The sequence below is a fragment of the Leucoraja erinacea genome, chromosome 9 (genome assembly GCF_028641065.1).
Source record: "Leucoraja erinacea ecotype New England chromosome 9, Leri_hhj_1, whole genome shotgun sequence".
In the NCBI taxonomy this organism is placed as follows: domain Eukaryota; kingdom Metazoa; phylum Chordata; class Chondrichthyes; order Rajiformes; family Rajidae; genus Leucoraja; species Leucoraja erinaceus.
Window position 1 is genome coordinate 44,980,703 of NC_073385.1, and position 27,848 is coordinate 45,008,550.

At 40.8% G+C, this 27,848-nt stretch overlaps 1 protein-coding gene and 1 pseudogene across 7 annotated transcripts in view; both read left to right on the plus strand.

The window, feature by feature from the left end:
• cdin1 (CDAN1 interacting nuclease 1) overlaps positions 1–27,848 on the plus strand; it is a 177,841-nt gene that overhangs the window by 108,418 nt on the left and 41,575 nt on the right. For 6 of the 7 annotated variants that reach the window (XM_055640701.1, XM_055640700.1, XM_055640702.1 and 3 more), the window contains 2 exons: positions 926–991; positions 23,568–23,673. In XM_055640701.1, coding sequence (XP_055496676.1) covers positions 926–991; positions 23,568–23,673 — 172 coding nt within the window. The remainder of the gene's footprint in view (positions 1–925; positions 992–23,567; positions 23,674–27,848) is intronic. The other variant, XM_055640703.1, reaches the window with a different exon arrangement.
• On the plus strand, positions 18,632–23,542 carry LOC129700576 (U5 small nuclear ribonucleoprotein 40 kDa protein-like; annotated as a pseudogene).

Below are 27,848 nucleotides of genomic sequence, written 5' to 3' on the forward strand. Positions count from 1 at the left end.
TCTGTTACTTGTTTTAGCTATTAGTTTAGGTTGGGTGAAGACAGAAAGGCATGTCTGGAATTGAATGACCAGGTCAGCCAAAATATAATGGAGAAATCAGGTGTTGCAGAAATAATAACAGAGAGGCATTTAGATGCAAGGACGCTCTACTGACCAGACAACCACATAGCATAATGACAATTTCCAGTTGCAAATATTTTTATATTTAAACAGTATATAGACTTGCATGCTTCTGTATTCTTAGAATTGTGAATGCAAAAGATAATGTTTTGTAAAAATACGACATTTTCTATCGTACCACTATTGAGTCAATAGGAGGAAGCGTTTTGATATGTAATAGTGGCCCAAAAGGTGCCTAAGAATGGCTTTCCAGTTTATATCACTCAGGTTCTGAGAACCTTCATTAAAGAAATGTTATTTATTTTAATTGGCTATTTTCCAAAACTTAATGAGAGATTTTTCTGTTTCTGCTCTCAGGTGCACAGTATCACCTGAACAATGTGGATATTAGCAATTTGTCTCAGTGAGGATAATGTTGCAAAATTAAGCAAATTCATTCAATGTTGAGCACTGTAATCTTCCTGTGTTTTAACCTAAAAGTCACACCCTGGGGAAAAAGACAAGAAGCAGCCAAGATTAATATTTTATTTCCAAAGTATCATAATACAATTCCACACAAATTACTTGAATATGTACTTTGGAGGTTTAATAAGCTGTTCATACCTGTCTTTAATTTCATTCAATAAATCAGCTGTTTGTCTTATTGCGAAAAAAAGCTGGATGTAGCAAGAACATTTTGTTTCTGCTTTGATGTATCTTCTTCGTATGTTTTAGATATTTACCTAAATATTCATGTTTTATATTTAATAGGGGTATTCCTTTAACTTCAATATTCGCTTTTTTTTTCAAATTTTATTTTGGGCAGATGAAGATCAACTGCGCACTAAAGGCTATGACAAAACACCTGACATTATTTTGGAGGTACCAGTTGGTAAGTTTCTGCAGGTTTACAAGCATCCAACCGATCATAAAGTTGCGACGTGTGCGTATTTTCCAGTTGTTATATTTTACACATGATTGATAAGGTAGCAAATTGCATTGGAAGAACCATTATGAAGCTGTGATAATTGTGGTCACAATTATAAACGGATCTGTTATTCTCTGCTCAGTATGCCCTAGGTTATTAGTTCCCCTTACCCTTTGTAACAGATTTTTTTTGCACATTGAATGGTTACGGTCTGGAATACACTGTTGGGGATAGTAGTGAGAGGTATATTGAATTATAGTATTCAATTGGGAGCTGGATAAGTACGCGAGAGTAAAGGATTAGCATGTGTAGGAAGAAAATGCAGATGCTGGTTTAAACCAAAGATAGACACAAAAAGCTGGAGTAACTCAGTGGGACAAGCAGCATCTCTGGAGAGATTAGCATGCTGTGGGAACAGGGCAGAGGAGAGGGTTAGCTGGTTTTGTCTTGAAAAGAATCTGTGCTGACTCACCTTTCCACATCATATATCTTCTTTTGTTGTACCATTTGTATTGTCCCAAAAATGCATTGAGTGTAACAATCATTAAAGATGTGCCATAAATTAATGCATGGAAAAGGGCAGGGAATTATATAATGTTTGTGTCTTTAATATAAATATATTTTTAAATAGCAGCTGGAAGTTATTTGAAAAAGTTGGTTTGAAACATTTAACCAGATTGTGTCATTGCTAGTTTGGGATAGCTGGGTTTGAAAGCAATAAACATTTTCTCTTTTTGTTTTTGTAGTATTTGCTCATTGGCAAGTAGTAGCTGTAGATAATGTGCTGGAGTAACTAGGTGGATCAGGCAACATCTCTGGAGAAAATGTATGGGTTCGGGACCTGACCTGAAACGTCTCCCATCCTTGTTCTCCAGGGATACTGCCTGACCCGCTGTTACTCTAGCACTTTGTGCCTGACCCGCTGAGTTACTCTAGCATTTCAGTATATACCAGCATCTGCAGTTCCTTTCTACACACTCAAGTAGTCGAATTTTCAGCTTGTCTTACCAACAAATATTTTGAATTTACAAAGAAATATCATTAATGCACGATATCACTAACCCAAGAGTGATCATCACAGCTTATGATTTTGATATTTCTGTCATCCTGGAAAGTGACATATTGCCACAATCAGACAAACTGTTGAAAAGTCAACACTGGTTGAGTTTCTTTTGACTGATGTTGAGTACAGTCACTCTCTATGAAGGAGCATACTGTATCTAGAAAGTTTTGGCACAAGTGTGTAAGACTTGGGAGATACCCCAAATATTTAGAGAAGGACGGCATTCTAATTAGCTAACATTAGTTCAAGTTTACATTTATTGCTACATGCACCAATTAGTGCAGTAAAAATTGAGTCACCATACAGCCATACCAATAAAAAGAACACAACACATGATAGAATTTAACATAAACATCCCCACACAGTGGAATCAACGTTTCCCACTGTGAGGGAAGGCAATAAAGTTCAGTCATCTTCCTCTTTGTTCACCCTTGGTCGGGGCCTATTGAGGCCTCCACAGTCGCCGCAACAGCGGCCCGATGTTCGGGCCCTCTCGCCGCTTGATGGAACTCCGGCGTCGGAAGAACACATTCAGCGGCTTGGAGTTCCGAATCAGCCGCTTCCTACCGGAGACCAAGGCTCCCGAAGTCCACAGGCTGAGCTGGACAGAGCTCCAACGCGGCAATCCTCGGCGAAAATCCCAGGGCTCTGCATTATTAAAGTCAGCGCCGCCCGCGGCTGGAAGCTCCACAGATCACAGCTCCACGGTGTTAAAGTTGGCAGTCCCAACACTCCGGCGCTCCAACACAGCAACCCCAGTAAGGCATCGCCCGCTCAGCGATGGTACTTCAGTGCTGCGCCGCTGCTGAAGCTGAAGCTCTGGCCGGTCTCCGGCAGGAAAAGGCCGCTCCAATCCAGATGGTAGGCCGCGAGGAGGCGAAAATGCGGCTCAGAGGACAGACGCATCGTCGACTAGGTAATGACAGAAAAACAGTTCCCCCTCACCCCCCATCCCCCACATAAAAAGACTAAAAGACCTCCAAAACAAAACTTTTTGACAGACTAAAAATTTTAAAACGAATGAAAGGACGAACAGCTGCAGGCGAGCCTGCCATACTCAACGGCGCCCCCTAAAAAGCCCCTAGGCAGTTACCAGCAGAATCACAAATAAACTTCCTACTATTTTTCTATTGCCTATTCCACATTCATGTCCAAAATGTGCAAGGAAAGGGTGAAACCATTCATTCAACTACCTCTGCCACTTGCTTCCACAGCACACCTCTCTCAGGAAAATTTCTAATGCACCTCGCATCCTTTAGTCTTTAGACATTAGAGATACGGCTTGGAGTCAGGCCCTTCGGCCCACCAAATCCTTGTCGACCAGCGATAACTCCTGTACACTAGCACTATCCTACACTGAGGAACAATTTACAATTTTTACCCTAGCCAATTAACCTACAAACCTGCACGTTTTTGGAGTGTGGGAGAAAACCAGAGCACCAGGAGAAAACCCACACGGTTACAGGGACAATGTACAAACACCGTACAGACAGGACCCGTAGTCAGAATCTAACCTGAGTTTCTGGCGCAATAAGGCAGCAACTCTACTGCTGTGCCACTGTGCCTGGAGTTCATATTAGTTTATGTACTGTACTATAACCTCTGTGAGCTCTCATTGCTATATTCTTATTCCAGCTCTAGGTTCCCTCAACACTTTCTCCACTATGATGCTGACCACCCAACCATCCTTCATGGTCTCTATAATCACCTAATTTGTTGACAGTTCTCTGTCCTCTCTTTATCAAATCTGTCATGGAACATTATCCAACATGGACTATGCCATAGTTCATTTACTGAAGTATTTATCCATGCTTTATTACCCCCATTTGAATGTATTCTTCGATAGCCCACTGTCCCTCGCGGTCTTCCATAACTTTGCTGCTCATGTCCTTCATTTTATCCATACTGTTTTTTAATCAGGCATCACTGGCAAGACCAAAATTTATTGTCCATCCCAAATTGTTCTTGAGAAGGTGATGGTGGGCTGCCATTTTGAATAACTGTATACTTAGTGAAGATATTACACAATACTTTTGGGGAGGTAGTTTAAAGTTTTCTACCCTGCAACAATGTATGAACAGCACAACATTCCCACGTCAAGAGGAGCTTGCAGGTGATGATGTTCCTATGAACTTGAACGCTTGTCCCTGATGGTGGAATAGTTTGTAGTTCATAGAAATTTAGAGTAGCCTCAGCAAATTAACTGCAGGGCATTTTGTAAATGATTTCACTGTGCACTGCTGATTGAGCAAATACATGTTTAGAATGATAAAGAGAGTAACAATCACGTGGGCTGCTTTATCATGCATGGTAATGAGCATCTTGATTGTTGTTGGACCTGCACTAACCCAGACAATCGAAATTCATCATGGTTCTGACTTGAACTTTGTAGATTGTGGAAATAGTTAGGGGTGTGAGGAAGTGAATCAATCACTGCAGGATACCTAGCCTCTGAACTGTTCTTGACTTCATTGTATTCATGTGACTTGTCAGTTGAATTTCTGCTTCATGGTGATCTTTAGGATGTTGATGGTGGGATCTCTGCAATGGTGATGGCAAAAGTAAGTGGTTAGAGTCTTTAATGTTGGAGTAGTCATCGTCTCGAACTTTTGTGGCACTAATATCACATGGCACCAATTAATGCACCCAATTCTGTTAACAATTTCTCAGCAAATGAAGCAGCCATGCACACATTTGCTGCTTCATTTGCTGAGAAATTGTTAACAGAATTGGGAAATATGCAAAGATAAGACACAAAGTGCTGGTGTAACTCAGCGGGTTGAGCAGGATCTTTGGAGAAAATGGATGGATGACGTTTCGGGTCGGGACCCTTCGTCAGACTGAAATAAAAGGGGAAGGAACTGGAGGTAAGAAAAGGTCAGAACAAGGCTGGGCAGGCAACAGATGACCAAGGATGGGTGGAGCCCATAATGTCCCATTGTTGGCTGTGGAAGAGATGATAATGAACAGATACATGGATGCGAACAGTGGAACTAGTACGATGACTAGGGTGGGGGAGAGGTAGGTGCATGGGACGAGAATTATGCAGTACAGATAAAGCCTGTGTTACGGTTGTTCAGATAACAAAAATCCACATTTGCAGAATTCCCACATCACTTCCCAAAAATTTGAGGTAAGGAATAAAATTTGTTCTCATTGAATCTGGTGGGCGAAAAAAATTCCATAAATAAATAGCGTTTTTTTTCAACACTCATTCCTTGATGCATGTGCAAATGACACAGCTTTACATTATGGAAAATCACACATTTTCTACGAATGCAACCCCCTTGAATGATGAAAATCCAGCAAATATATGGATTAACTACTTATGACAAGGGTGGTGAAGCATTAAGAAATTTGAAGGTAAAAATCAATAAACAAGTACAGAGAAGCTGGAATCATTATAAAACTGATCTACTGAAATGTTTATTTGCAAGAATATAAGAAATTAGCTATTCAACCTTGAAGGTGAAATGCCCGCTAAGATGTATATAAACAAATAGGTAAAATGTTATGTATATCCTGCAAAAAGTAGTGAGGTGGTATGAAAATTAAAAAAAATAGATCAGTAAAGCAAAAGTAAGAAATTAATAGAACAGAAATTGACTGTGCAGAAGGAGGCTGTTCAGTCTGTTGTGGCTTTGTGATATCTTCAACAGAGCAAACTATAACTAATTCCATTGCCAAGTGGAACGGTGGACAGAGAAAATTGGAGGAAAATAAAAATTATCTTTATGCTATGAGGATGCAGGGTGACTTGGACAGGTGTGTGGGCAGATGCAGTTTAATGTGGATAAATGTGAGGTAATAATAATAATATTAATAATACATTTTATTTTCGGGCGCCTTTCAAATCTCAAGGTCACCTTACAAAGATTAAACAGAAGAGAAAAAAAAAACATATAGTCGGAGAAAAATAAATAATTAGGACATCATCAATACACAAATTAAAGATAGAAATCGCTCCAAAGATATAAAATCAAAAAATAAAAAAAAACACAATGAAGAGAGAGCAACGGCAGCTAAAGCGCGCCAGCATCCACTCTCTTCCGACAGCCATCTTGGACACAGACCAACAAAGTACCTTACACACAGAAAAATCATGCACAAAAGTCCAGTCCCCAACCCCAGTTCTCCCAAAAGTCAGGCCTATTAAGGCCACCACTGTTGCCTCAACGGAGGCCCGATGTTTCTGGCCGTTCTAGCCGGGTGGTCTTGCCCCGGCGTCGGGAGAGTCCTCACAGCAGCTGGGCCACCTGGAACGGCCGCTTCCTAGCAGGGGATTGTCGGCTTCTGAAGCCGACAAGGACGCACCGAGTTGGAGCTCCCAGGCTCCAGATGTTAATGTCGGCGCCGCCCGCTCCGCTCCACAGACCCGCAGCCCGGAGGTGTTGCTCTCGGCGGTCCAGCTCACCGGAGCTCCAGCGCGGCGACCCAGGCAAGGCATCGCCCGCTCCGCTCCGCGATGGCGCTCCAGCGCTGTGCCGCCACCGAAGCCGAGGTGCTGGGCAGTCCCCACCAGGAAACGGCGCTCCAAGCCCGCTGGTAGGCCACGAGGACGGGTCGACGGGCAGCCCAGAGAAAAAGCTGCCTCACCGACCAGGTAGGGACCTAGAAGTAAGGTTACCTCCTTCCCCCCACAATAAGAAGTCCATTTCTCCGAAAAAACGACGAACAAAACTAACTAAAAACTGAAGAAAAAAATGAATTAAACGGACGGCTGCTGGTTAGCAGACGTTCCCCAAGATGGCTCCTCCTCCAATTATGGAGGAGGAGGTAGGGAGATTATTATCTGAATGGTGTCAAGTTGGGAAAAGGGGAAGTACAAAGAGATCTGGTGGTCCTTGTTCATCAGTCACTGAAAGTAAGCATGCAGGTACAGCAGGCCATGAAGACAGCTAATGGCATGTTGGCCTTCATAACAAGAGGAGTTGAGTATTGGAACAAAGAGGGCCCTAGTGAGACCACACCTGGAGTATTGTGTGCAGTTTTGTTCTCCAAATTTGGAAGATCATTCTTGCCATTGAGAGAGTGCAGCTTAGGTTCAAGAGGTTAATTCCCAGGATGGCGGGACTGTCATGCTGATACAATGGAGCGGCTGGCCTTGTATACTCTGGAATTTAGAAGGGTGAGAAGGGATCTTATTGAAACATATAAGATTATTATGGGATTGGACATGTTAGAGGCAGGAAACATGTTCCCGATGCTGGGGGAGTCCAGAACCAGGGGCCACAGTTTAAGAATAAGGGGTAGGCCATTTAGAACGGAGATAAGGAAAAACTTTTTCACCCAGAGAGTTGTGAATCTGTGGAATTCTCTGCCTCAAGGCAGTGGAGGCCAATTCTCTGTTTGCTTTCGAGAGAGTTAGATATTCTTAAAGTAGGTATGTTACAATACTTACCTTCAGCAGCGCTGCAGTTCTGCCACTGGCCGTGTGCGCGGTTTTGACGCGTTTGAGGGGGGGGGCTGGGTTAAAACGCGATTTTCTCTTACCTTGTCCAAGCGTTTGCTGAAGAATCGTTCCGACGGCCGTTCTGTGTCTTTTTTTAAAAATTCGCCCGACAATTTCAACGCTGGAATCATTTTAAAATCGGCTTCTAAAGCCGTAAACGCCGACAACGGGGACGGATTTCATGTAGGTGACAGGTAAAAGAAAGTCGTTTATTTTTATGTATAAAAGTGTTTCTTAAGATGCCTTTAGTTCACATTTTAAGTTGCAAAACAGCGATTTAGTCCCCATACGAACCGGCATGCCGATCTGGGGGTATAAATCACCACAACCTCAATGTTCCAAATGGTCCCGTTCCAGTAAAAAACTCGCACGTTGATTTAAATGGCCATTAATTTACAGGTATTAAACATTAAATTCCTTCCATTTGGCCTATAAATCCATGACAATGAGATTTAAAAAACATGTTTTATTGTGAATTCTTGTGTGAATGTTATTTGGACACTTAGGCTATTTAAAAATGTTAATCTATTCTTAAGAAATTGATAGATGTTTAGATCTAGTAATTGAATTTTGTAATAAGCTACAATTAGGTAACTAACTAATTATGTGCATTAATTTCAAGTCATCTAAGTAAGATTGTTTGATATTTGTTTCAGAATGCTTCAATCTATAATAACTGAAAATTTCTTTCAGTTCTCTTAATTTTTAATAAAGTTATAGGTTTTTGACTGTCCTCGATCACAGCTTTTGTGTTCAGTCAATGGAAAAGCAATGCTTATTAAACTCCCATTGTTAAACAAGATGCTTATTTCCGAGTATGAAAATGGCCATAACTTTTTTAATACTGAAGATATGAAAGTGAATTAGGTGTCAAATTAAACGTCTTTTTATGCTTTATCTGATGGAATAAATTACAGACTTGATTTTTAAAATCTCAAAATTTTGTAACATTGCTACTTAAAGATAGTGGAGTCAGGGGATATGGTGAGAAGGCAGGAGCGGGGTATCGAATGTGGATGATCAGCCATGATCACAGTGAATGGTGGTGCTGGCTCGAAGGGTGGTGCTGGCTCGAATGGTGGTGCTGACCTACTCCTGCACCTATTGTCTATTGTCTATCTCCCATATGTAGGCATGAAACTACTTAATTTGTAAATGCTTTGATCTATAAGTCCAGGTGATAGTTGCCTTCAGATTTAGTATATTTTACGCAATAAGAACCCTTGAATTTGGGATTTGTGTCTGGAATCATTGATGTATGTATGTGGGCTATCAATGCCTTTTTAACTTCACAGAAATGGCAAATTTATGGATAAATGTTCCCTGAATTGTTCATTTTCTTTTATTGTTTTTACCCAAAACAGAGATTAAATGTGATACTTTACTACCTTTGCTATTTTGAGTAACTTATTTTGACAGTTGGTATTGCATACAATAGTGTGTCAGCCATTGGCCTTGTATCCAAGGCAACATAGAATTCTGGCCTGTCGTTTTGTTGGCCATGGCTCGCCTTTAATAATTTTGCCCCATCCTTCCTTGCCACAAATATTTACCTCCCAGACAAACACCTGTTAGTTTTGTTTCTGTGGCCTTCTGAGGCATTGCGTGCTTTAAAGTTCATTTATTTCGCTGCATTAGAACAATGGGTAGGCTTCAAAAGAACTGTGAAAGATTAGGTGGACAAAGGACAAAGAACATTTATTGTCACATATACCAATTGGTGTAGTGAAATTTGAGTTGCCATTGCAGCACACCAATAAAATAAACACAACATTAAATAATTTAACATCTATATAATTAAAAGTCTAATCTTGACCACTTCCTGTTTGCGCTGTGTATTGATTTTAGAAATAATGCTACCACGTACGGCTGTGATTTTTGGCCATCTTACTCAGAGACCCCCTCCGTTCATCAGGTGCCGAGGATTTTTCCCATCGATGAAAAATTAGTGATTAACGATGAGTTATTAGTGTTTAAAAAATGTTGAGATTCTCTCTCCTGTCAATCATGCCGTGTAGGCCATGCCCCTTCCGGTGGGAGGGGAGGGGACTATAAAACCCGGAAGTGTGCGCGTGGCTCAGTCTCTGCAAGATGGGGGAGGGGGAGGTCACGACTCTCTGTCTTTGGTGGCCTTGCACCCTGCTTGAAGTGGTATGAAACTGCACTCGAATTTGGTGGCCTTGCACCCTGCTTGAAGTAGTAGGAAACTGCACTTGAATTTGGTGGCCTTGCACCCTGCTTGAAGTGGTAGGAAACTGCACTTGAATTTGGTGGCCTTGCACCCTGCTTGAAATGGAATTTCAAGGAATAGCCGTGAGGCAACTGCCAGCCCGCCAGCCGTGAGTGAGTGAGCTGCCAGCACACCAGGCTTGAGTGACTGAGCTACCAGCCCAAGAATCCGTTCGGCCCTCAATGTCCATACATGCCCACTGGAAACCAGTCCCTTCAGCTCACAACACCCATACTAGCGCTCCAGAAAGCCTCCCCCCACTGGCCACCAATATGGGAATTGGTGGAGAGGTGGAATATTGCATTGGGGGACCAGCCCTCTTGTGTGAACATGGGACCCAACTGGTCCCACTTAGTCTAGTTAAACATAAAAACATCCCCCCACAATGTTTCCCACTGTGAGGAAAGGCAGCAAAGTTCAGTCCACTTCCTCTATGTTCACCCATGGTCGGGGCCTATTGAGGCCTCCGCAGTCGCCGCTACGGCAGCCCGTTTCAGGCCCTCTCGCAGGAATGATGTAACTCTGGCGTCAGAAGAACATTCTTCAGCGGCTTGTAGTTCCGAAACGGCCGCTTGCTACCGGAGACCGCGGCTTCCGAAGTGCACAGGCCGCGCTGGTCAGAGTTCTAACACTAGCGATCTCGGTGAAAGATCCCAGGCTCGGTGGTGTTTAAAGTCAGCGCTGCCGTGGCTGGATGCTCCGCAGACCCCACACGATCCACGATGTTGTAGTCGCCAGTCAGCAGTGTAAGAACGAACTGCAGATGCTGGTTTAAATCGAAGTATACACAAAATGCTGGAGTAACTCAGAGGGTGAGGCAGCATTTCCAGAGAGAAGAAATGGGCGACGTTTCGGGTCGAGACCCTTATTCAGACTGATGTCAGGGGAGGGGGCGGGGCAAAGATAGAATGTAGGCAAAGACAGTAACACTAGTGGGAGGAAGGGGAAGGGGATGGAGATAGAAAGCAAGGGTGAAAGATTAGGGATGCCCTAACGTTTGAAAAGAAATGTGCAGCAATACAAACTATTCATTAAATTCTAATTTTAAAATTGTTGTTTTGTTCCAGGACAAAATGTTCTTGTCTTCTCTCATAATTTCCCTAATTTTCTTCAATATTATAAACACCCATTAATTTTCTCACCTCGGGTAAGCATAACCCATGTTTACCCAGTTCATCTGAGCTCACCTTTTTTATTCTTGCCATCGTTCACTCATTTCCCTGATGTTTTTACAAGAAAAATACAACCTTCTTGGCACATGCTATTCTCAGTCTTTAAAATCAGTGATGACCCTTGAACTACAAAAGGCTTATTTTATTGAAGTTCTCAATATCTTATGATAGAATGTTGCATCCTAAGAGATTTAGTAATTTATTGTGATCTATAAACTATACGCCCTAATGCCATTTATCTCGATCCCTTAATTGAAATATTGGTTTACCAAAATGTAATACCTTTAAGCTGTATGCAAGTTACTGGAGTGAATTCTCGGGGATAAGATGTAATTTGGTTAGACGGGCTGATTAGGGATGGTCAGCACGGTTTTTTATATGGGAGATCATGTCTTATGAATCAGATTGAGTAACCAAAAAGATTGGCAGTAGTTAAACTGTAGACTTTGTCTATATGGGCTTCAGTAAGGCTCTGCTTGGTAGGCGACTCTGGAAGATTCGATAGCATGGGATCCAGGGAGAGCTAGTTAATTGTATAGGGAATTGACATCATGGAAGGAAGCAGAGAGTGATGGTGAAAGGTTTTGTTTTTTGGATATTAGTCTGTGACAAGTGGTGTGCTTCAGGGATTAGTGCTGGGTCCCATTGCTGTTTTTGGTTTATATCAAACAACGTACAAGGGATGAGAAGTAAGTTTGCAGATGGCACTAATGTAGGTGGTATCGTAGATGGTGAAGATGGTTATAAGTTACAGCAGGATTTTGATCAGCTAGGCAAGTGTGCTGAAGAATAACAATGGGGGTTTAATGCAGATAAGTGTAATGTGTTGCATTTTGGGAGGTCAAGCCAGGGCATACCTTCACTATGAATGACAGGGCCCTGAGAAATGTTGTGGAGCAGAGGGATCTAGGAATGCAGGTACATAGGGGGTGGTTTGGGTGGGAAGGAACAAATTGACCAGGAAGTTACGGAGGGAACGGTCTCTGCGGAAAGCAGAAAGGGGAGGAGATGGGATGATGTGACCAGTGGTGGGATCCCGTTGGAGGTAGCTAAGATGTTGGAGGATTATATGTTGTATGCGACGGCTGATAGGGTGGATGGTGAGGACCGGGGCGGATTGTCCTTGTTACGCGTAGGGGGATAGGGAGTGAGAGCGGAGCTGCGGGATATAGAGGAGACCCTGGTGAGAGCCTCATCTATAATAGAAGAGGGGAACCCCCCGTTCCCTAAAGAATGAGGACATCGATACCCTGGTCTGGAACACCTCATCCTGGGCGCAGATGCGGCAGAGACGGAGGAATTGGGAGTACGGGATAGAGTCATTACAGGAAGCAAGGTGGGAAGAAGTGTAGTCCAGATAGCCATGGGAGTCAGTGGGTTTGTAGTAGATGTTGGTCAGTTGTCTGTTACCTGCGATGGAGATGGTGAGGTCTAGACACGGTAGGGAAATGTCGGAAATGGTCCAGGTGAATTTGAGTGCCGGATGAAAATTAGTGGTGAAATGGATAAAGTCAGTGAGTTCTGCCTGGGTGCAGGAGGTAACACCAATGCAACACCGTCTGAAGAAGGGTTTCGGCCCGAAACGTTGCCTATTTCCTTCGCTCCATAGATGCTGCTGCACCCGCTGAGTTTCTCCAGCTTTTTTGTGTAACCTTCGATTCTCCAGCATCTGCAGTTCCTTCTTTAACACCAATGCAGTTGTCTATGTAGCGGAGGTAGAGTTTGTGGATAGGGCCACTGTACGCCTTGAACAAGGATTGTTCGACGAACCCACCAAAGGGGCAGGCATAGCTGGGGCCCATGCGCGTGCCCATAGCTACGCCTTGGATTTGGATGAAATGGGAGGAGTCAAAAGAAAAGTTGTTGAGGGTAAGGACCAGCTCCACTCGGTGGAGGAGAGTATTATTAGTCGGGGTTTGGTTAGTTCTGCGGTCGAGGAAGAAACGGAGGGCTTTAAGACTCCCCTGGTGGGGGGTGGAGGTGTAGTGGTGAGGTCTAGAAACGGTAGGGAGATGTCTTGTGTTACCTTGTGTTATTTTATGCAATTGACAATGCCAAATGGAGGGAAGAATAAGTTAATGAAAATAGAGAGTAGGCATGATGCTGGATGTACTTAGAATATATTTCCATCTGTAGAATTCAAACATAATTAATAAATCCAGAAGACATTGCTCCATAGAATAATTCCATAGAGGTGGAAAAGCACATTATAATGACGGAATGGAAGACTACACTATTTGTCATACATTTTTCATATATATGTGAACAATGGGATTTCTACATGGTTGTGTGCAGTATATTTAAACTTATCATGCGAAAGATAACATGTAAAGCCATAGGACCCAGATATTTTAAATTTGGCAAAATCACCAGAGTTTGCATGAAACTCATGTAAATTGATTACTTTGACCTTGATTTTCATCTATGTAGGTTTGCAATAAAACATGAAGACATAAACATAATTTGCATTACAGAAATAAAATCTGTGATGAACCTGATGTCCTGTGGTTTTGAAATTCTCATTAGAAATTTTAAATAATCATTCCGTTCAAATTGTGTTTTGTGTACATAATGCCAGAATGGTCATTGTGAAGTTAGAACAAATGAGTTATAAATTATCTTTCTAGAGAAGAACAGCTTCAGTGCATTACTATATATGTAATATATATGTAATATATAGTAATGTGTTTAAGAAGGAACTGCAGATGCTGGAAAATCGAAGGTTCACAAAAAAGCTGGAGAAACTCAGCGGGTGCAGCAGAACCTATGGAGCGAAGGAAATAGGCAACGTTTCGGGCCGAAACCCCTCTTCATACTATATATAATATATAGTAATGCACAAGTTTGAAAATTGAACTTTAATTGCCAGAGTGATGAATTTGCAGAGACTGCAAAAGACCAAAAAACACTGCTGTTGGCTTTTGGACTTTGCCCATAGTGTAAATATTCCCAAAACACATTCAGATGGGACATGACACGTATTGAACAAACCAGGCATCAAGTACTTGCCATATTGTCGATGTGAGGTTTACAGTTATCAGCCATATTGCACATAGTTGCTGGATCTCAAATCCAGAAGGACTAACATACTTGGCCAATATGGCTTTCAACAGCTATCAGAGTGCAACATGCAACTTTTTCTGTCATTGGTTGCCTTTGCCTGCCTATCTGAACAAAATAAATCGTATAAATGACAGAATGCAAGTTTTTTTCTCATTTGGAAGATCTAAAAGTAAATACTTTAGCATTGATTACTTATTATATTATTTGAAATTTGAATGTTGAGAAATTATCATTTTCTGTTGGCCAAAATTGACATTTAATCAATCATTACATTGAAATACCTGATCCAAGATGGTTGGGTCCCAACCGCTGTTGAAGCCCGTGACCATCCTACCCATTGAAATTCCAACTCGACGAGCACACCTACTCATCAGGTTTCTCTTTTTGCCTCACTTATTCTAGCAATGTTAGAACATTTTGAGATTTTAAAATTCAAGTCTGCAATTTTATCCTATCAGTTAAGCATAAAAAGAAGTTTAATTTGACACCTAATTCACTTTCATATCTTCAGTATTAAAAATGTTATGGCCATTTTCATACTCGGAAATTAGCATCTTGTTCCCTATTGCTTTTCCCTTGACTTAACACAAAAGCTGTGATCAAGGACAGTCAAAAGCCCATACCTTTCTTAAAAATCAAGAGAACTGAATGAAATTTTCAGTTATTATAGATTGAAGCATTCTGAAACTGATATAAACCATCTTACTTGGATGACCTGAAATTAAAGCGTATAATTAATTAATTACCTAATTGTAGTTAATTACAAAATTGACCGTTGTGACGGAAATAGTAATAAACACCCAGACTGCCTTGAAAATTCAAAAATGTGATATTCTCAAGAACAGAACTTTAATATTATTGTATTATATTCTGTAAATCCGTAACAGATAGGTAAATAAATTACAATTTTTAGCAATAGACCAAGTCTTTATGGAGAAGATCATTTGCTAGCTGGTATATTGGCATATCATAATCAGTGGCATCATCATACTCCTCAGATTGTAACCAATAAGCAACTCTGTACACCTTGTTTTTCCTCAAATTTTCAATTTTGGCATTGTAAATTACAAATGTTTGCTCTTGAAACCATTCATGACATACCTTTCTGCCCACTACTTTCCCATTAAGAATGTCCTGTAGATTCCATTTCTTCAGAAAAGGATTTTTTTAAAAATAGCCTAAGTATCCAAATAACAAACGAATCCCATTCACACAAGAATTCACAATATAACTTGATTTTTAAATCTCACTGTCATGAATTTATATGCCAGATGGAAGGAAGTTAATGTTTAATTCCCATAAATTAATCTAGAAACACCCACTCAATACAATTAAAATTATTATTTTTTTGCACAATACATGGGATTAAAACTGATATTTAGTATAAAAATATTGACTATGGGTAGACAATAACACAAAATATAGACGATTTAGATGCTCTTATGACATGATTGTCCAAAAAAAAGCATTTAAATCATCTTGCGAGTGGGTTTTTCTGGAACGCGATCGATTGGAACGTTGCATTTGCAGTGAATTTGAACCCCATATTGGCAGGAAAAGCACTGCTGGTTCGTATGGGGCCCAAATCACATTTTCGCATCGTAAAATTTGATTAAAGCCATCCCAAGAAGCAGGTTTATATGTAAAATATACGACTTACATTCTGTTTTATCCCGTTCATGCGATCCGTCACGTTGTAGGCGTTGAGGGCGTCAGAAGTTGCTTTTTATTTTAATGCAATTATTAAATTGTCTCGCTATTAAATAAATTAAAAAATCGGGAATGGGAGTCCGATCGATTGTTCTTCAGCAGCTAGCTGCCCGAGGAAGTCCGCCTCCGATAAGCAGGAGAAAACGGCTTTTTAATCCCGCCCCCCCCCCTCAAAGGCGCCAAAGTCGCGCACACGGCCAGTGGCAGAACTGCAGCGCCGTTGAAGGTAAGTCTTGTAACATCGCTACTTATTCATTTTTCAGGATCAGGATGCTAACAAGGCCAGTATTCATTGTCTACCTAATTGCCCTTAAAGGTAATGGAGTGCTGATGCTTTGAACCACTGCTGCCTTGAACTACTGTTGAAGGTATTCCCACGTTGCTGTTAAATTCTGAGACATGGACCCATTCTGATGATAACAGAATGCCCTTGGTTTTTCTTGATGTCATGTGACCTTGTTTAAGGTTCTTGGGGGAACACTGATCTATCTACTTGAACATGGTTGTGAACACTTCAGACTTTTCTTTGGCACTCTTGGTCCTTTCCATTGTTGTGGATGGGGATGTTTTTGTATTTTCTCTTTATTGATAGCTGATTATTGATTTAATCAAATTCACAAATTGTGTTTTAACATACTTCTTACCAGTCAAAGAAAGACACAAAGTGCTGGAGTAACTCAGCGGGTCAAGCAGCATCTCTGGAAAACATGTGTAGGTGACATTTCAGGTCAGGACCCTTCTTAGTCCAGCATTTTATGTCTTTTTTTGTAAACCAGCATCTGCAGTTCCTTGTATCCACTGCTTACCAGTCAGTTATAGTATCAGATTGTGAAATCTGCATTGAGGGTTAATTTTGATTTAAGATGTTATCAAAATATATTTTATTTTGTAGTCACCTTAATATCAGACTAAACTATTTCAGAATTATCAATCAATGTTGAATCCAATTTTCATCTTTTTCCAAATGGAAAGTAGTTACCTTTTAGAAACATAGAAAATAGGTGCAGGAGGAGGCCATTCGGCCCTTCGAGCCAGCACAGCCATTCATTGTGATCATGGCTGATCATCCCCTATCAATAACCGATACCTGCCTTCTCCCCATATCCCTTGACTCCACTAGCCCCTAGAGCTCTATCTAACTCTCTCTTAAATCCATCCAGTGACTTGGCCTCCACTGCCCTCTGTGGCAGGGAATTCAATAAATTCACAACTCTCTGGGTGAAAATGTTTTTTCTCACCTCAGTTTTAAATGACCTCCCCTTTATTCTAAGATTGTGGCCCCTGGTTCTGGACTTGCCCAACATTCAGAACATTTTTCCTGCCTCTAGCTTGTTCAGTCCTTTTAAAATGTTATGGTTCCAAATACAACTAAGAATTGCTTTTGGAGTTCCAGTGACTTACCCCCTTAATGATGACATAATACAGGAGCATGGTAGACTGCTATCTACCTTACTGAAAGAAAGAAGCTCCAAAAATATGCAATCTGCTCAATATCATATAGAACATAACAAGCAATCTGATATGTAGTCGATCTGCGCCTATAGCACGCAACCTCTGTAGAATGTCCAGGCTTCCTCGATTGTATCACAGAAAATCACACTCAGCTACCAAGAGGAACGATGCAACAAGCCCAGCATACTGCCTTCCGCAAAGACCGCTCCCTCCATAACTCCCTTGTCAATTCTTCCCTTCCCTCTCGGTCCACCCCCTCCCCGGGCACTTTCCCTTGCAACCGCAAGAGATGCAACACTTGTCCCTTTACCTCCCCCCTCGACTCCGTTCAAGGACCCAAGCAATCGTTCCAGGTGCGACAGAGGTTTACCTGCATCTCTTCCAACCTCATCTATTGCGTCCGCTGCTCTAGATGTCAGCAGATCTATATCGGTGAGACCAAGCGGAGGTTGGGCGATCGTTTCGCCGAACACCTCCGCTCGGTCCGCAATAACCAAGCTGACCTCCCGGTGGCTCAGCACTTCAACTCCCCCTCCCACTCCGTCTCCGACCTCTCTGTCCTGGGTCTCCTCCATGGCCACAGCGAGCAGCACCGGAAATTGGAGGAACAGCACCTCATATTCCGTTTGGGGAGTCTGCACCCCGGGGGCATGAACATCGAATTCTCCCAATTTTTTTAGTCCTTGCTGTCTCCTCCCCTTCCTCAGCCCCCCTGCTGTCTCCTCCCATCCCCCAGCCTTCGGGCTCCTCCTCCTTTTCCCTTTCTTGTCCCCACCCACCCCTGCCCCCGATCAGTCTGAAGAAGGGTTTCGGCCCGAAACGTTGCCTATTTCCTTCGCTCCATAGATGCTGCTGCACCCGCTGAGTTTCTCCAGCTTTTTTGTGTAACCCAGCATAACACCATCTTTCCAATTCGCAATCAATCTGGACATAACCACACACTTGTTCTCACTGCTCAAGATCTCAGAAGATTCTACCTAGAAGCTGTTTTGGCATACTTCCATTGTGCCCACAGTTTTCTCAAGAGCAGATGGAATTAATAATAAATATTGGCCTACCAGCAATGCCTGAAACTAATGAATGAATTAAAAATAATTACAGAAAATTGCAATATGTTGCATTTAAATCAATCTGATTCTTTGGAAAGGCAGGAGTAAGAAATGGCTTGACTTGAGCTGAAACTGGAGTCACTAATTAACATTTAATCTGCATTATTGGCTATCACTTTTCCAAATTTGTGCTGGCATATTGTTACTTGGGTGTTTTGGGTTAGGCAGCACTACTGTCTCAGAGTAATGATATCTTAAGCCCGAGTATTGAAACTAAGAGGCATTTGAATGGGAACATCCGCAGCTAGAGACAGATCCAGAGCACATTTTTATTGCATTGCTGAGCGGGAAATGGCTTTTAAGTGCATTCGGTATTATTTTCAATTCATTACTACAATGATCTGAAACAAGGCATGACACGAAAGGTGAGTTTACTTGAACAGCTAGGGTATTAACACCCATGTAAAATAACTCCAATATTTCAATGTTTTTTTAATTAATTAATTTAAGAACTCATCTGATGCCAAGGGAGAGACAAATTCTTTCTGCTGAGGTAAGAATGATAAACATCTAAATCGGGATGTAGGTTACTATAGAAGTGACAGTGGGAAATGGAGATAAAATGTGAGGGAGTTATTGAATTGAGTTTTTTTTGGAGAGAAGGGACCAAAAGAAGGATCTTCCTAATCAAGTCAGCAAAGGTTGAAATTACTCATTTTACTTTGCCTAAATACCCACGTACTAATTTTACTTTGCCTAAAAATCCCCAAAGTGTTTTTTGCCTAGCCTTCTGAATTTACTACATTTAATTTTAATTGTTTTCTTGGGATGTGTTAGTTTGTGAAATCTAAGAATGGCTATACCAGAATTCTACACAAGGGTCTCTAAATAATCCCAAATACAGGGGCTCTAACACTTATACCTAAACATATAATAAAATATGGCCTTTGACCCCCCCCCCCCCCCCCCCCCGCCCCTCCTCCCCCTATAAACACATTTTGGAACAGATAACCAGATACATAGTCAAAGATAGAAGTTTTTAAAGCATTTCAAACAGAAGGTGGAGATACACATCTAAGTTTTATCATCTCTCAGTCTCTTTAATCATTTTCATAGTAAAGTTTAGATAATGCTAATCTAAGATCCATTGGAGGACCCAATTGTTGGGATCTAGTTTTTATGGTTTTCCTGGAATGAATATCAATTTTGAGCCATTGGTCCTTATAAAATTTTCAACTAAATTTAAACTCCAAACTTCAGTTTACTTTCAGTAGAAATATGAAACTGAACCAGATGAAATCAGATATCTTTAATGCTAAATGCCAACAATCTTTTTTGAATTCAACTAATATAAAATTGAGAGCTATTTGTTTAAAGCTTGGAAAACTGAAGCGAGATCAGAATAAATATTTTCTCCACCCAGTGATGGATATCTATGTATAGAATAGAATTGCAGAGAATGAAATTATTATTCTATTAATTTAACTATTTTCCAAAAAAGGGAGTGATAGGTAACAAAGTTTAAAATGGGGTTGGCTGGTACAGTGATGCACACAGTTTCACATAATCAAGCTCTATCTGTAGAAATGGGTGGAGAGGTCGGTTTTTTTTAGACTTGTGAATGTGACGTGCGCAGCAGAGTGATTTGTAAATATTATTAAATGGAATTTAATCAGGAAATCGATTGCATATTTGCCATGTTAAATATAAAGTTTTTGATTTTGCTTCAGTGTCCTCCCTGTTCCAATATATTAGAAGCCTATCGTGTACAGAAGGAGAACTTTACTGCAAATGAGAGATCTGGTTAGCCAGGACTGAAGGAGAACTGCATGAGTAGGTCAGGCTCTTAGGAGTCTGAACCACCAAGACCTGATCCATTTCTGATCCACAAGGTCCTGGTGTCCCTATCTACCCAGCCTTGACTGACATTTTCCTTTCTCCCTCACCTCCAGGGCATCTCTATACCACACGAATCAAACCTGCCACTTGCTTGTTTTCCTCTGCTCCATCTACAGTGGCAAAAACAACTGAATATAGATTTATCGTGTTCAACATTCATTTGCAACATCTAAGGTCTCTTCTACTTCTGAGGCCTTATGTAAAGCACACTTGGCCTCATGGACATTGCTTATTAATATGTTTCTATACTGATATTTCAATATTATCTTGTTGTTAAATAGTTAGGCTGTGCAGGTGACTACAGAATTTAGGCTTTTACAAAGAATGACTTACTTCTGAATGCAGAATCGTGTGTGTTATACGAGAATTTTGCCCGAACAGTCTGTGACCCATAGCGCTGTGGCATTAGATCTATGTTTAAAGCCCCTAGCGCTGTGGCCGGTAGTGCTATATTTAGAACTCATAGCGCTGCAGCCGACAGCTCTTTGTTTAAATTCCGACATGCTAAACCGACAGCGCTCTGTTTAAACCTTTGTGTGCCAAACTGGCAAAGCTGTGTGTATTGCTTTGTGTGCCAAGACTGTAGCGCTGTGTGTATCGGATTGCGCGCCAGGTCTGTAGCGCTGTATGTTGCTTTACGCGCCAGTTTGCGGCTGATAGCGCTTTGTTCCCAAAGCGGGGGGAGGGTCTTGCTCGGATGCAGTTCCCTGCAATTGGTTATAGTTTGAATTTGGGAGCAACGCTATTGGCTTGGACTTACCGGCGGTTATTTCAACGGTTGATTTCTTACCTGTATAAAGGCAGGTGCCAGGATGCCATAAGTTAGTTCATGTACGAGAGGGGTTCACCGATGGGCTGAGTCGCGATCAGCGTCGCGGATGGATGCTGAGAGAGAGTGGTGTGGTGCTGTAAACCAGACTCCACGTATACCAAGACAAGTATTGTTTTTGTTCTCGCTTGCCAATAAAACTGATTTGTAACTAAACAGATGAATGAGGCTTTTTCTGTTCTACTAGTCAGATTCTTGAACCTCCCTTGTAACATTTGGCGTAGTCGGCAGGATCTGACGAACAGAATAGAAAATAAATAAATAAATAAATAAATAGAAAATAGCGGGCGGGATGGCGCTGGTGCAGGCCAAGCACCCCTGCAACAAGCTGCTACCCTCGGTGCAGGACCAAGAACCTTGAGTCTTTAAGCTCCTCTAATGCTTTTACAGGGTCACGAGGGAGATGTTTACTGTTGTAAATTTCACTCATGTGGATCAACACTGGCATCTGCAGGATTTGATCGACTTGTATTGTTTTGAAATATATATATCGACTGCGATAATTTTGCTAAATTGGAAGGTCACAGTGGAGCAGTGATGGAATTGCATTATAACACAGATGGCAGCATGCTTTTTCCGGCATCAACAGACAAACTGTAGCAGTGTGGGACAGTGAAACGGGTGAAAGAATCACGAGATTTAACGGTCACACATCCTTTGTGAATTCATGTTATCCAGCCAGACAGCGACCACAGTTGGTCTGTACAGGAAGCGACGACAAAACAGTGAAGCTATAGGACATTTGGTAGAAGGCTGCAATCCATATATCTCAAAACATGTACCGAGTATTGGCAGTAACGTTTAATGACACAAGCAATCAGATTATCTCTGGTGTTATTAATTATGTCATTAAGGTTTGGGACCTCCGACAAAACAATTTAATTTGTACCATGCGTGGTCATACAGATTTGGTGACTGGTTTGAACCAGAGTGGGGTAAAAGAGAACATCACCAACTTCGCTGACCACATCCAGGCAGCCGTAGAGAAGATTTGAAGGGTCGGAGAACAGTAGCACGACTACAATCTCTCGGGAGGATGGTGGACAACTGTGGTGCACTGGGGACTGTCCATTGGGACATCTTGTTGGCCATAATATTACGACGTTGGATGTGCAGATTGGCATCACGACCACGTGGACTTTACTACAGCCTGTGGGCTGGATGTAACGAGTTAATCCCTGCGGGCCGGATGTGACGATAACCAGACTGTTCGAGGGGTGGAATGTTATACGAGAATTTTGCCTGAACAGTCTGTGACCCATAGCGCTGTGGCCATAGCGCTATGTTTAAAGCCCATAGCGCTATGGCCAGTAGTGCTATATTTAGCGCTGCAGCCGGCAGCTCTTTGTTTAAATTCCCACGCGTTAAGCCAACAGCACTCTTTTTAAACCTTTGTGCGACGAAGTGCTGTATGTATTGCTTTGCGCGCCAAGACTGTAGCGCGGTGTGTATTGATTTGTGCGCCGTTTGTAGCGTTGTGTATTGCTTTACGTGCCAGTCTGCGGTTGATAGCGCTTTGTTCCCGGTGGGGGAGCTCACTCGGATGTGGGCCTCTGCCATTGGTTATAGTTTGAATTTGGGAGCAGCGCTATGGGCTCAGGACATATCGGTGGATATTTCAACGGCTGATTTATTATCTGTATAAAGGCAGGCGCCAGGAAGCCATAAATTAGTTTATGTACGAGAGTGGTTCACGGACGAGCTGAGTCGCGATCAGCGCCATAGACGGAGGCAGAGAGTGAGAGAGGTGTGTTGCAGTAAACCGGATCCCGCGCATACCAAGATAAGTATTGTTTTTGTTCTCTATTGCCAATAAAACGGAGTTGTAACTAAACAGACGAGTGCGCCTTTTTATATTCTACTGGTCAGATCCTTGAACCTGTTCCTTTGTAACACTGTCAATTCTTTGTATGCAGCCTGTTTCTTTAAGCAGCAGTTTGATTGGCCCAACTCCGTATTTTAGTGAGGATGACTGGGGGATAAATGGCAACGTAGACACCAAAGATGATGTGTCGTCGCTGTTTCATTGAATCTGCATGTTCTGATAAAATGCAAGTTATCATCTAAATGTTCTGAATAACACATTGTTTCTTCCTGTTTTCTTTCTTTTGGATTTTCTTCTTAGATCGTTATTTAACTGAATTTCTGTTGCTTAAAAGAATAAATGATTGCATCTGAGGGGTAATGAAATAGAGCAATAGATTTAATTCAGTTTAGAGATACGGTGCAGAAACAGGCCCTTCGGCCCACCAAGTCCGCGCAAACCAGCAATCTCTGTATACTTGCACCATCCTACACATTCGGGACAATTTTACAGAAGCCAATTACCCTGCAAACCTGTATGTCTTTGGAATGTGGGATGAAACCAGAGCACCCGGAGAAAACCAACAGGATCACGGGGAGAATGTACATACTCCATAAAGACAGCACCCATAGTCAGGATCGAACCCGGGTCTCTGGTGCTGTAAGGCAGCAATTCAACTGCTATGCCACCCTAAAGTATAGGATGTCAATTGTACAAAGCAGATGGGTTTCTCTGATAATGTAATGTTCCATGTAATGTTAAAGTATTTAATTGAAAATTGAGAAATACTGTATTAATATATTCCATTTATTTATAGCTGTTGAAGGTCATGTGATTCATTGGATTGAAAGCAAGGCCTCGTTTGGAGATGAGTATAGTCACCAATCTTACTTGCAAGACCAATTCTGGAGCTATTGGAACAGGTGCCCTGATTATACAACATTTCTCGTACAAACTGCTGTTTACATGTTTTTTTTAGAGAAAACACTTTCCTAGCATAACATGCTAATTATGTTTGAAGGTTAAACCTAGTTTTGTTGAAATCTGCTTTGAAGTTAAATTCACCATATTTTATAAATCCCTGTCTGCAAAGTTGGCAACCATCATAGGTAAATGCTGTACAATAATTATCACTGGGATCAAAGTCTTCCAATCCATCTCATGAGTTCTGTTAATCCTAAGAAACTGAAACAGGGAATATTTATTTCAGTTCTATATGAACTTGCTTATACTTCCAGAAAGTAGACAGTGGCCTACATTCTGTAGTTGTTGTGACAATGAAAACTATTGGTATTCACCATCATTATGCGTTGAACCTGACATCTTTGAGATTTCCATGCATGCTTGGTTTAACACAGAAATCCCTAAGTTGCTGTCAGTAATTCAGCCAGTTTTACCACGCGTGTGTTGCTTAAATTAAACAGAAGAAAGCTTATATGTGATTCCATACATGCAACAATAGGATAGGAATAATATTTGGAAACGGCAAAGAATCGGTCTGCACAATGCTTTGCACTGGTAAAGGGCAGAATTCAATATGTGGGAAAAAAACTGTTTAAATTAGTTCCAAATATATCACACATTGCAATAGCTACAATATGAAATTAAATTAACAATAATTTAATTTTTATTGTAAAAAGCATGCATAACACAATTCATGAGTTTTGTCGTATTTTAAATTGGGTAAATCTTCTTTACAAAAAAATGTAGTGTTATCAAGGTTAGAGATTAGTGAATTAAGAAGGAAGCTTGGTTCTTTTCCATTCAGCTCATTCCACATTAGTGTCTTCAAAACAAATTACTTTATTGTATAATAACAATGGTTTATTAGCCACCAATTATTTTATTTCAATCCAAGATCTATTACTCTTCAGTGTTTGACGTTTAAGATTTTTTGATCTTTCAATATAATTTAACAGCTGAAAATTAGTTGGTGTAGCTTTGATCTTGTGGTTAACTCAAATTGAATGATTATGAAGATGAGTTGCAATAAGAGCGTGGTTTATTCTTAGCATGGGTAAAACATGACCGCAAGGTTAGTTGTGAAGAAGAAATAATCTAAGAATTGAAAATGCTCAAGGAGTGATTGCAGAAGTATTTACTATACCACCAGTAGCTAAATCTAATGACAGGAGATAAATCTGTACAATGCACAATTTGCCCCCTCACTTATTGTTTTGTTAAATGTAAATATTGGAGAAGGATAATTTTTGTATTGAAAAATATGTCTTTTGCCTCCTGGCATTAAAACATGCAGATAGGTGACCATTTATAACAAATTAGTTGACCATAATAAATGCAATCTTCACAACATGCTGGAAATAAAAGCAATCAAATTCTTGTTTCATGGGAGGAGGAAAGATGCAGGCATTGGGGGACAAAGGGTCTGGTGATGATCTTAAATGTGAGCTCGGATGATAAAATGAGGCAGATTATATTTTTTGTGTGCTTATTTTATGGCCAAGATCTGGTTCTTCATTGCAAGTGTCTGCAACATGGCCATGAAGAATAGAATGCTGCCATGTTATGGAGTATGAAAGAGAGGGAGTAAAGCACTATGATTTCTAACACTTTCAGGATGATGAAAGTTACTACTGGGTGACAAACTATTTCACATATTCAATAATTAACTCAATAAATAAAGCCCTTTTCTTTAATGCCGCACTGTTTTCATATAATATTTGTGAGTTTACAGCTTTTGTTAAATTGGTGTCCTGGGCAGTATTTTTTTAATAGATGTCATAGTTTAAATTTACACAAAGACGCTTTCAGTCCAGAGTTGCATGCATAATTACCCTTGCAGATAAATCTGGGATAGATACGACTTCTTGTTAACATTTTTTAGTTTCCCTGTGACACTATATTTTTCTCCTTCATTTCCTTTGCAATTTATTTTTCATGTAATCCTCAAATCCCTCACTACATTTTCCAGATTTTGGTTCTGATGGAAGCAAAAATTAAACATTAAAATAATCTATCATTGCATCACAAAGAAAAAGCTGGACTTTTTAGTTTGCCAAAAGATTAAGTAAGTCTTTTCAAAAGTTTGCCGCTTAGTTATATGCCCTGTCAGTGTTCTTAAAGACAATATAGAATGTTTACTATAGGAAACATTGTCAAAGTAACAGAATTCCTTTTTTTTTATTTTGATAATTTTAACAATTCTCAAATGTTTAATGATTCCACTCATCTCATAATTATTTGAACAGATTTTGTTTAATACGATAGGTGTTTACTCTTAAATAATCAAGATCCAAAATCATCAAACTGCTGGATGAAATCTCTCGATAGTTGTCAGTTTTTATATTGCGACCAATAGAACTGTTTCTTTTCATTGAGCAATTTATAATTTTGCTTAGAAATAGCAGACTCTATACCAATTTAGCCACGCCATAATTCAACTAAATGAGACTCTTCTGTTGGTCAATTGAATAAAATGTATTTTTGCTTCTTCCACTGCAGCCACAAAAATTTTCTTTTTAGAAATATAAGAAGTGCGCTCTTGGTTTGTGGTTTGGTATAATATCTGGCATATTATAAAGTGCTACACAGTTACTGGCTCCTGAATGTCAATACAATTTCAGATATAGAGAACATCAATTTAGTTACGTGTTCAAATCTTTCAATTTTTTTGAAAATATGTATGTGTTTCAGTTCATTCTGAAATTAGGATTTTGCAGTTAACCTCAAAATAAGGCCACTGATTTTAAAGTAAGCTGCCTTTAAAGATCTAATGATCCCTGTGACATTGACGTAAGGCCTTTGGTGCCTTAATGTATTAGTTCAAGGCAACAGAATTTTTAAAACTTACAGCACAGGAATCTTCTGCCCATTGTTCCAATGTGCACTAAGCTACTTAAAATGTTTGCCCCAGAACCCCCATGGATTGTAAATTTTCAAATGCCATTTAGGATTTTTCTGCTTCCCTTACCCTTTTTAACGCACTATATTTTAGACCACATTTGTTGAGTGAAATATTTTCTTCAACACTCTTCTGATTCTTTCCCAAAGAAAACAAAAAAAAACAAATGTCTATTATTTGCCTTATTCAGGCCTTTTATAGTTTACACACTTCAATGAAGTCTTACCTCAGGCTACTTTGTACCAAAGAAAACAACCCCTGTCTTGATGAGAGAGAAAGTATAGATGCAAGAATCTGATGCAAAACATCAACTGCTGGAAGAACCTGAAATGCCAGTTGCCTCTATGGATACAGCGTCTGCAGAGTTCTTCCAGCAGTTTGTTTATTGTGCAGCATAGATGATGTTCATGCATCCCTGCCAACATCCTTGGCAACTCTTCTCTGAATCCTCTCTATTGCCATCACATCTTTCTGATATCTACTAATTGGGAAGCCACATTGGACTTTAGCTGTAACTGAGCCAATGTTTTGTACAGTTCTAGCATGACCTGAATTACTCCACCTATCAGCCAATCAAAGCCCCCTCACTTGTATCCACCTATCACTTGCCAGGCTTTATCCTGCCCCCATCTTTTTCTAGCTGTCTTCCCTGTACTATCTGTCTGAAAAGGAGTCCCGACCCAAAACGTCACCTGTCTATTCCCGCCAGGGATGCTGCCTGACCTGCTGAGTTGCTCCAGCACTTTGCATTATACTTTAACGTGACTTTCTTGCCTTGGTATTCAATGCCTTGGACAACAAAGGCAGTTTGCTCAGATGCCCACTTTATCACATTACTACCTTGCCCTGCTACCCGATATGCACTCCAACATCCCTCCATTCATCCACACATTACATCCTTCCTTTTATTGTTAATCCCTTGTAATTTTGCACATTACTGTACCCGAGTTTATGGAAGTATTATTCAGAGGGGATGAAGCTGTTTTTGAGCCTGGTTGTATGTACTTTCAAGCTTTTGTACCTTTTGCCCAATGGGAGCAGGAAAGAAAAGGAATGACCGGGGTGGGTAAGATCATCGATTATGTTGGCTGCTTTCCCATGGCAGCGTGAAGTGCAGATGGAGTCAATGGTGAGTAGTCTGGTCTGTGTGATTGGCTGGGCTACATATCTGCAATTTCTTGCGGTCTTGGTCAGAGCTGTTCCCAAACTAAGCTATGATGCAACACAAGTATGCTT